The sequence below is a fragment of the Mercenaria mercenaria genome, chromosome 3 (genome assembly GCF_021730395.1).
Source record: "Mercenaria mercenaria strain notata chromosome 3, MADL_Memer_1, whole genome shotgun sequence".
NCBI classification, from domain to species: domain Eukaryota; kingdom Metazoa; phylum Mollusca; class Bivalvia; order Venerida; family Veneridae; genus Mercenaria; species Mercenaria mercenaria.
Genome location: NC_069363.1, coordinates 69528090 through 69539380, shown reverse-complemented (window position 1 = coordinate 69539380; position 11291 = coordinate 69528090). Strand labels below are relative to the sequence as shown.

At 36.2% G+C, this 11291-nt stretch overlaps 1 protein-coding gene across 1 annotated transcript; it reads right to left on the bottom strand.

The window, feature by feature from the left end:
• Positions 1–2019: 2019 nt before the first annotated feature.
• On the bottom strand, positions 2020–11014 carry LOC123524453 (uncharacterized). The gene is made up of 2 exons (XM_045302663.2): positions 10137–11014; positions 2020–3799 (listed from the first exon to the last, which is right to left on the bottom strand). The coding sequence occupies exons 1-2, from the start codon at positions 10956–10958 to the stop codon at positions 3464–3466; spliced, it is 1158 nt and encodes a 385-aa protein (XP_045158598.2). The 5' UTR covers positions 10959–11014; the 3' UTR covers positions 2020–3463.
• Between the last annotated feature and the right edge of the window lie 277 nt (positions 11015–11291).

Below are 11291 nucleotides of genomic sequence, written 5' to 3'. Positions count from 1 at the left end.
GTTCCCATTTTGCGGCGCTGCAACGTTCTGTGGTCCTACTTGCGTTTCCGGTACATGTGTTAATTGAACATTGCTGGTTGACTTTTTAATTGCGTGCTGATAAAAGACATTTATTGCAATATTTCATTTATTTTCTAAACTATTTATATTCTTGTATTTTATGTGTTGTCTCGAGAAGGGGCTTAAATAAATAACTTTTCATTGAATTCCGTGAAATAATGTCTTAACCACTGTTTCTAACCAATATCAAAGAACGAATTTATATAGACCTGATTGCATGATACGATTATCAATGTTCTATAAGATTTAGTAAGTTTCAACTAGTCAATTATTCTTTTATCTAGTCACTCTGATCAAACAAAATTGTAAAGGTTATTTCTCATGAAATTAGCTCTTATAAAAAAAAAATAGCATCTACCGTGAAGAGCGATAAAGGGGAATAAATCATGTTTACCAAGTTACTCGTCATTAATTTCTTCTCTCTAGGCATAAACTTAACAAAACAAAGGATGACCAGATTTAATGACTGGAACCTACAAATTCGCCGTGATATTCGGTAATTAAAAGATTTTACTGTCAAAAAATGCTTCACTTTATTTAAATACTATTCTATTCTTCCTCTTTTTCACAACATATACAATATATAGAAGATACACACACCATGTTAAAGAAAGCAAAACCGTCGGACCACAAGTTGATATGCCATTAGTTTTTCGGAACACTATTATTGAGTATATTCTCGGGAATAGATCACAAAATTCAGTAGGAAAAAATATATAAAGTGGGCTAAATATAGTACTGTAATTAAGAGAAAATATACAGTAATTAAGACTCTTAGAGAGAGAGAGAGAGAGAGAGAGAGAGAGAGAGAGAGAGAGAGAGAGAGAGAGAGAGAGTTAAACGAATATTTGAATTTTATATAAATAATGAGACATGTGCAAGATCCACATCCCTAGCTGAAAGGCCAAGGTCACTTTCGGCCGAGACGGAACTATTTTTGTCTGTTCTAGATCGGTATTTAACAAGTCGGGCGTTCAATTCATACGCATCTGAACTCTGTCAGGGTTCCCACGGTCAGGGAAAGTCGGTGAATTTTGTAATTAGTCAGGGAAATTTGGATTTTGGGCAAAAGTCAGGGAAATTTGGAGTTGTACATGCGCGAATCCAGCTTATTTTCTCAGAGGGGGTCCGACCCCCTCCCCCACCCGGAAAATTTTGAAATTTAGCGCTTTCAGCATTCTGGGCATTTTAGGAGCATTTAAGAACACTTTTCCACTGCAAGTTTATATATAATATACCCCTTATTTTCACAGTTTTATGTGATAACCTGTTAAATTTGGGGAAAATGATAAAATCCAGTTTTCTTCAAGGTAGAATTCTTAGTTTCTTTTAGATAATTGATATAAATATGAATTATGTCGGGATCGTATGAAGCAGCAGCCGCATATACTTTGAATGCGGTCCTAATACTGCCTTTTTCGAAAAAACAAACATTTTTTTTCCTTCTTCTCTTCTTTCCATTTTCAAGGATTTTCCAGAGGGGGTCCGGACCCCCGGTCCCCAACCCCCTCTGGAACCGCGCATGTTGTAGGTCGAAGGTTTTAGGAATCAGTTTTAACATTAGCTAAAAGATAACATTAGCTTAAAAGATCTAGCAGTGTTTAAAAGCTACCTCTATAGGCAAAATTATTAAGGCAAAAATTATTAAGGAACCTTGTTTGAAAGATTTAGCTTGTAAACCTTAACCCTAAGACTGCACTGCCTGGTGACCACTTTTGTGGCCCGACTAATTAGTGTACTAAAATTGACAGAGGTCCACTTTTCGAAACCTGCTCATTTTAAGACCGATGTCAAATGTCTTATTCATTATTATTGCTCAAAAGAGTTTTGATGAAATTGTAATAGTTGTTATTTTGTGCACATATAGACGTCAGTTCCACCATGACTTCGTCTACGTGATATTTCGCGCCATACATTTTAAATGTATAAACTAACTGATTTTTTTTTTTCCAAGGAAAATTAAGCATTTGTTTTTCATAAGAATAAAGGATGAATAGTTCAGTAAAATATAATTTCTAAAACACTCGCCTTTAAATATAATTACAGACTCCCAATTACTACTCAATCATTTAGTTTAATCATATTTTATTGTACATATATACGGAAACATAAACAACAATCACATACATCATATATGTCATATATACAAATGGGTTGGGTTAAAAGTTATTGAAACGTTATGTCGTGCTAATATTAGAAACACCAACGTTCGTAAAGCGACGGTTGTATTTGGATGTCGTCGTGAACGTCGTTAGCAATTTGGAATTTATAGTGTGGCAGCAGTTTTCGCAAGAGAGACAAGAAATAAAGAAATGTTTAAGAAAAACCAACTTTTTGACCAACCTTAAAACGCTCAATGTAATTGCTTGTAAGCCAAGAGCTCTTTTGGTTTAAAGGCAAGCAGCAAGCATTTTCGTGAAACAAGATATATCATAAATTTTATTTGATTTAATATAGCTTTCTCTCAATTAAACTTCTATCCCATCATAATGCAGATATTGAATTGAAACTTCACATGTGTCTTTGGGGTTATAAAACTAGTTGACAGCATCAAGTCCCATAACTCTGACCTGCATTTTAGCCAAATTATGCCCCCTTTGGACTTAGAAAATCCTGGTTAAAGTTTTGCGTGCAAGTACATACAGTACATGGTGCATCTTTGATGAGTATAGGTCACTTCTCAGCAAACTTGGGACGGGGGCACCATCTGCCCGTCCCTGGATCCGGGCATGTTCGGAGATGATTTTAATAAGCCTTTCAAAAGGAGAAACAGTTATATGCGAAGAAACAGTTCCATCATATTTGAATAAAATTTTACAATAGACATATTAGAATCAAAATAGTTCATAGCAAAGCTATGTTTGAACACTATACACTCCGCAGATTATACGTCGTATGAAATATTTTCTCGGTATACGCCCTCGTAAAATTATTACGCTCGGCGTATATAAATAGTGTTGAAACACGGTTTTGCTATAAATCATTTCTTAAATATAACTCGCGACGGCTACATCGACGCCTGGATTGAGTACAATAGCCCTCTTCTTCGAATAGTCTAGTTAAAATGTTTATATTGGCGTCCGTTAATATTAAATATTACTAATATCCATGAACTTTTGGATCAATTCTCGCACATGAGCAAAGGGTTACAATAGATGCGTTTACTGGTACTTTAAATTTTTGTTAAACATTGAAATTGTTCCTGCTTTGCTAATACTGAGATTAACAATGAATTGATTAAAAGACACTATTTAATATGTTTACAACAATCAGTTAACAGTTATACGTCATTTTCATGTTTTACAAATGAACATGGTCAACTTGTTTAAAATAACTTGTAAATAACGGAGTAGCCTATGCGTCGACAGACTTCGCCTTATATTGGTTGGTCTTGCATTTAGGCTTAGTCCTGGTGAAGTTCATTTAATATTTCCCGTCGGAGAAATTGGTAAAGCAGTGCAGCATCGTCTGCTGTTTTGGCAGGCATCATATTATGGTCCGACATGATGATGGTACACAGTTCAAACACCGTTTCGTCACATGTAACATTTCCCTTTTGAATACTTTCCTCAAGACACAAGTTCACCTGTGCTTCAGATGTACGACAAAGGTAATCCTGACAGCCGAACATACCAGGACAATGATACATCAAAAATGGTCTTCCGTATGGCTGGTTTGGATTGCTTGATGGTCTTATACGATGGTTATTCCACAGTTTAACTATAGAGTTAAGTTCTTCCTGAAAAAAATGTATAGATAAAAGTATAATGGCGAAAGAAAGTAATTACGATGCACGCTATATATAGGCCTGTATTTACACTTTTTAAGACTTCGCACACACTTTTAAATGTATCTGTTAACACTCCTTTTAAAACTCTATTAAATTTCAGTGGAATCTGAAATGTTATTTTTTTACGTACAAATTTCATACCGGGTGTGTGACGTCAGTTTCAGGTATATCGCCACGTTTAAAAGTTCTTCAGCGACGATAATTTCAACTTCACTCACGCTTCATAAAAAGATGTGTACCATTTATATAATAATTAAAAGTGAGGTATGCGTAAGTAATAAAAAGAGTACTGTATTGGATTTACATTGGAAAATATGAATTCGTTCTTTTGCGCTCCAAAAGTCGATCAATATTTCCGTTGCAGAACTGGTGCATTGAGAACTTTTTATTTCATACATACCGGTATCTACACGTATAATGTATATATGCAAAGATAATAACCTTTTTATCACATGCATATCTACATGTATAAACGAAATGTGAATATTATAAATTTGTTTAATAGTCTGATTAAGACTAACAATACTGAAATAAATAAAATAATTAATGCAACGACAAACAGTAAATTACGTAACGGTTACGCACCCGATATGAAATTCAGGCGTCCGTGTATTGAAAAATATTGACGTTTCTGGTACCATTGTAACTTACCACAGGCACGAGTATCGGACCTGGGACAAAAAATATGGCCTTATTTACATCCTGAATGAGTCCTAAATGAAAACTATGGAGTGAAATATTGGCCCCTTCAAAAGATACATATATCTAATGAAGGCCAGAATCTCGAGAATCGAGCCTGCGAGCGATGGGTTCACTTCCCGAGCCGTTGTGAAATAAGTCTCTAGACAATTGAACAAACTACCTATCACAATTTCGCATGTACAATTAGCTACAAATTGAGACCAACTCCAAGTTTCTAGCCCTCCCCGTTCATGAAATATCTATTAGAATGCTGCAAGTTCCAGGTAGATAGAAGTGTGGCACAACGAAACGGTACGAAATTACGGACTTAAAGATGTTTGTCAGCCTAGCACGGGTCAAATTCATTTGCCATGAATAACAAGTATTACTAAATATGTAAATTACGGCCACTCACCACCGTCAGTAGCATCTGCTACACGCGATATTTACTTTTTTATTTTTCCGTTGGTCTTTCGATTGTATTCTCCGCCATTGAAGCAGATATGATAATATCCGAGTAATTTTGTACGAAACTTTGCGGTTCTGTCGGAGGTGTGTCGCTATTGGCCAATCAGAAATTGAGGTTAGAAATACTTAATGAATTCTGTTCAATGGCGTAGCATTCAATTGAAAGACCGTGGAAAAAATTTGAAACGCAAATATCGCGTGTTTGAGATGCTTCTGACGATTTTGAGTGGCCCTAGTTTATGTATTTAGTTATACTTTTTAGTACTTTTTTTTATTGAATTTGAGCCGTAATCGGCGGACAGCTATACTTTAGTCTATGTTTACGTACCGATTCTTTGTGCCGCATCTTTATCTACCAGGGACTTTCAGAAGGAAGGCATTCGTTTCCTGACAGATATTTCATGAACGGGAAGGGCTAGAGACTTGGGGTCGGTCTCATTTTGTAGCTAAATGTACAGGGAAACAATGATAGGTAGTTTGTCTAGAGAATTTATTTCACAACGGTCCGGGAAGTGAACCCATTGCTCGCAGGCTCGATTCTCGAGATTCTGGCCTTCAGTAGAGATATATCAATAGGAGGATACTACGTCATCGCGCACCTGCTAAAACGATCGTCCGCGGACACCAAAGGTAAACAAACCCGTCGCTCGGAAAGTAAAATTTGATCTTTATTTATCAACACTGACTTTTTGCAAAATCTCTTTCGGTGCATCGAAGAACTACATGTCCTATAGTGTCCCCGGTGTATATACTTTTCTAACAGTCCTTGTAGTTTTATAGATTACGATGTTTAAAATTTTTTTTCTCAAAGATCCACTGCGTAGACGGACCCATAGATTTGCATGTCTGGCTTAATAGCCGCTTATACAACCGTGCACGAGCTCGAACAATTGTCGTCGGGTCTTCCAAAATGCCAATACACTATCATCAACGTTCAAGTTTGTCCCGTGGTTATGTATTTAGGATGTTTTGAGAGAAAATTTAAAAAGATCCATCATGTAAACCGCTGATGAAAAGATCCACCATGTAAACGGGTGATAAAAAATCGATCCACCAGGATGTAAATTAACCTGAACTTCCTCCTTTTCTTTTTTTCTAGTTATGCTGATATTCTTTTAATAAATATTAATTGTATATTTCAGAAAATGTTCGTCTGTGCTCTATGCGCTAAAGAATATAAAAGCAAGTCTGGCTTAATTAAGCACGAGAAGAGGCATGCGGGCGTTGGCAAGCATAAATGTCTTCAATGTGGTATACTTGCCTTCTCCAGAAAAGACTTCGAGACGCACATAGCCAGGCACAGCAATGACAGATTATATGTATGCACCAAATGTGGTATGTAATTAAGCAATGGCGATTTCTTTTGTAAATTCTGTTAGTTCATTGCTGATTTATTAGCATCCGAAATATTATGACTGATCACTTTATAAACATAGGTCATAGACCTATAAACGTAAGTCAGTCACAATTCATTACGTCTCGTGGCCGAAACCCGGTCTCGTTAGCTTTCAAAATAAAATCTCACTATTTTCACCTACAGTTTTGATTATTTATTTTATATACACATCTAGTATACTTATTATATGAATGAAAAGAAATAAAATATTCCTTCAAAATCTTTTAAGTATGACAAGTTAAAATGACTTAAGTTTCAACATACCCAAATTTTGCTTCTTCACTATGCTAGATCTATATGCTTATACAGTTAGTTAACGGAATGGCAGATCTCAATTCCTAACAACAAATTATTTTTAAAAAGTGTTTGGACATTATCATTAATTCCAGTTTCTGTGAAGACTTATCATTATTTAGACGCATTTGAAGCGATGATAAGATGCTAAAAATGTATTTTCAATGGTCCCCAAGTCGAACTGTTAAAATGATGCAATAATAATCACACCACACCTGTTCCCGTAGTTTGATTTAAGACTTAGTGTAATGATATTAGTAATGCTAGCGCAAAAGATACTTACATATCTACTTTAACCTTTTAAGGCAAGACATTTAAAACGCAAAAAGACATGCAAGATCACTCAAGGCTAGATGATTCTGATGGGAAATATGAGTGTGACACCTGCGGGTCAAAGTACAAGAAGAAATCGGACCTAACGGAGCATGTGAGAAAACATAGTGGAGAGAAACCGAAAGATGCATCGGATGTGGGAAGTGTTTCCGGTTCAAGAACAATCTCCGTAGACATTTAAAGACACATGCAAAAGGACCGCAGGCTGGTACAAGTGGCATGTAAATGTTAATGCTGTAACAATGTGTGCCATTTTTAGCTCATCTGATTTTTTGAAGAAAAAAAGATGAGTAATTGTCATCGCCTAATCGGCGTCTGCGTCAGCGTCGGCGTTGCCAGATTAAGTTTTATGTTTAGGTCAGCTTTTCTCCTAAACTATCAAAGCTTGCAACACTTGTTCACCATCATAAGCTGACCCTGTACAGCAAGATACATAACTCCATCCTGCTTAGGTCAGCTTTTCTCCTAAACTATCAAAGCTTGCAACACTTGTTTACTATCAACAGCTGACTCTGTACCAGAAGGTACATAACTCCATCCTGCATTTTGCATGAATTATAGTCCCTTTTGGACTTAGAAAATATCAGGTATCACACATAAAAATCAGATGAGCGTCTGCATCCACATGGCGGTGCTCTTGTATTAATCAGTATTCGTTATTGTCTTTCATTTACTTTTTACAAATTGCTCAAGGAAGAGTGCTTCTATGATTATATTTTATTACTCTTGTCCTGTTATAAACATAAAACTTAACCAAGAAAACTGATTTTCTAAGTCCAAAAGGGGCAATAATTCTTGGAAAAAGCAGGATGGAGTTATGTTTCTTGATGTACAGGGTCAGCTTATGATGGTGAACAAGTGTTGCAAGTTTCAAAGCAATAGCTTCGATAGTTTAGGAGAAAAGTTGACCTAAACATAAAACTTAACCAAGAAAACTGATATTTTCTAAGTACAAAAGGGGCCATCAATCTTGCACAAAGCAGGATGGAGTTATGTATCTTGCTGTACAGGGTCAGCTTATGATGGTGAACAAGTGTTGCAAGCTTTGATAGTTTAGGAGAAAAGCTGACCTAAACAAAAAAACTTAACCTGGCAACGCCGACGCCGACGCAGACGCCGATCAGGCGATGACATAACTCATCTTTTTTTCTTCAAAAAATCAGATGAGCTAAAAATGGCACACATTGTTACAGCATTAACATTTACATGCCACTTGTACCAGCCTGCGGTCCTTTTGCATGTGTCTTTAAATGTCTACGGAGATTGTTCTTGAACCGGAAACACTTCCCACATCCGATGCATCTTTCAGGTTTCTCTCCACTATGTTTTCTCACATGCTCCGTTAGGTCCGATTTCTTCTTGTACTTTGACCCGCAGGTGTCACACTCATATTTCCCATCAGAATCCTCTAGCCTTGAGTGATCTTGCATGTCTTTTTGCGTTTTAAATGTCTTGCCTGAAAAGGTTAAAGTAGATATGTAAATATCGTTTGCGCTAGCATTACTAATATCATTACACTAAGTCTTAAATCAAACTACGGGAACAGGTGTGGTGTGATTATTATTGCATCATACATTTTTAGCATCTTATCATCACTTCAAATGCGTCTAAATAATGATAAGTCTTCACTGAAACTGGAATTAATGATAATGTCCAAACACTTTTTAAAAATAATTTTGTTGTTAGGAATTGAGATCTGCCATTCCGTTTAACTAACTGTATAAGCATATAGATCTAGCATAGTGAAGAAGCAAAATTTGGGTATGTTGAAACTTAAGTCATTTTAACTTGTCATACTTAAAAGATTTTGAAGGAATATTTTATTTCTTTTCATTCATATAATAAATATACTAGATGTGTATATAAAATAAATAATTAAAACTGTAGGTGAAAATAGTGAGATTTTATTTTGAAAGCTAACGAGACCGGGTTTCGGTCAAGAGACGTAATGAATTGTGACTGACCTACGTTTATAGGTCTATGACCTATGTTTATAAAGATGATCAGTCATAATATTTCGGATGCTATTAAATCAGCAATGAACTAACAGAATTTACAAAAGAAATCGCCATTGCTTAATTACATACCACATTTAGTCTATCATTGTTGTGCCTGGCTATGTGCGTCTCGAAGTCTTTTCTGGAGAAGGCAAGCATACCACATTGAAGACATTTATGCTTGCCAACGCCCGCATGCCGCTTCTCGTGCTTAATTAAGCCAGACTTGCTTTTATATTCTTTAGCGCATAGAGCACAGACGAACATTTTCTGAAATATACAATTAATATTTATTAAAAGAATATCAGCATAACTAGAAAAAAAAGAAAAGGAGGAAGTTCAGGTTAATTTACATCCTGGTGGATCGATTTTTTATCACCCGTTTACATGGTTGATCTTTTCATCAGCGGTTTACATGATGGATCTTTTTAAATTTTCTCTCAAAACATCCTAAATACATAACCACGGGACAAACTTGAACGTTGATGATAGTGTATGGGCATTTTGGAAGACCCGACGACAATTATTCGAGCTCGTGCACGGTTTTATAAGCGGCTATTAAGCCAGACATGCAAATCTATGGGTCCGTTTACGCAGTGGATCTTTGAGAAAAAAATTTTAAACATCGTAATCTATAAAACTACATGGACTGTTAGAAAAGTATATACACCGGGGACACTATAGGACATGTAGTTCTTCGATGCACCGAAAGAGATTTTGCAAAAAGTCAGTGTTGATAAATAAAGATCAAATTTTACTTTCCGAGCAACGGGTTTGTTTACCTTTGGTGTCCGCGGACGATCGTTTTAGCAGGTGCGCGATGACGTAGTATCCTCCTATTGTATATGTATCTTTTGAAGGGGGCTCATATTTCACTACATATTTTCATTTTGAACTCATTAAGGATGAAAATAAGGCCATATTTTACTGGTGCCTGTGCCAGGTCACTAAATTATATATTTTAACAAGACCAGCAAATAATTAACCTACATACATGTAGAGCAAACTCTGTTTCTATATAAAGTAACATCATTATACGATGAACGATATAATCAAAAATCCGTGTAGAAAGGTCAGAAATCTGTCATATGTTTTATAAAAAAAAATATAGACGTACCTGAATTAAGTCCATGAAACAAAACTGCAGAACAGCCTTATCAAGGAAGCTTCCGTTGAAATCACCAGTACTTTTCAGCATTGTGAAAAAATCTATCCAGTACTGAACATTTTCATTTCGAAGTATACCCCACCAACGCTCAATTCTTTGATTATGGTTACTTGATCCACGTAAAAAACAACTCTTTGTTAACTGTTCGTCTCTCTGACCCCTAAGAAAAATGACCATCTGTCGAATGTAAACATTCTCGGTGCCATAATCTGACCTAGCACGCGTTGGACAGCCTTGCAAATGTTTCACAGCATTCATAAAATAACCAGCAATTATCTTAGGATCGCTGTTTGTTTTGTGCACCTCAAGCCATATTATGAAACGAGAAAATCCATCGATAGCTCCGTTGATACACAGCCCGTACGGTTTCAATTTATCATACCCGTCGATATGCCATAAATAATTAGGTCCAAGATTCAGGTACATCCGACGTTGAAGACCAGTTCTCCTTCTCTGTTCAATACCTTCTTTGTCACAAATATGCATCATCAGGCGAACTGTTTCTTGTGTAACAACGTATCCCTCTTGAAGGAGTTTCTGATGCATCATCTTGTATCCAAGTTGTTTGCTGGATGTCATTACATTTTCCATGACATAGAGACCAACACTAAGCTGATCACTTTTATTTATGCGTCTAAATAACTTCATACGTGACAATATCCGTTTAAGGCTTCGTAAAGAAACTTTAAACCCATTTATTTTTTCAAGACAAAGTAATATTTCACGGTATTTCATACCAGATGCAAAATATGTTTTTATAAAGTCATCCATGCCGTGTAGTTTTAAATTACACACGTTTCCTTACTAAATAATAGTACACACGAGTATATTGTTCCACTACGCATGCTGGAGAGTCTGCGTAGGAGATACTAACTCCTGCGTAGGAGATACTAACTCCTACGTAGGAGATAGTAAGTCGTACGTAAGACAAATTTAAATCTCTCTGCTGGCACCAGTGACATACGTACGAGTTACTAACTCCTACGTAGGAGATATTAAGTACTACGTAGGAGATACTATGTCCTACGTAGGAGATACTATGTCCTACGTAGGAGATACTAAGTCCTACGTAGGAGATACTATGTCCTACGTAGGAGATAGTAA

What these genes read in the sequence shown, in the direction of transcription:
- LOC123524453 (XM_045302663.2), bottom strand. Translation starts at nt 10,958, where the DNA reads ATGGATGACTTTATAAAAACATATTTTGCATCTGGTATGAAATACCGT. An exon ending in GTTTCATGGACTTAATTCAG is followed by an intron (nt 3,800 to 10,136) that starts GTACGTCTATAT and finishes CATTTTTTTCAG; the next exon opens with GAAGAACTTAACTCTATAGT.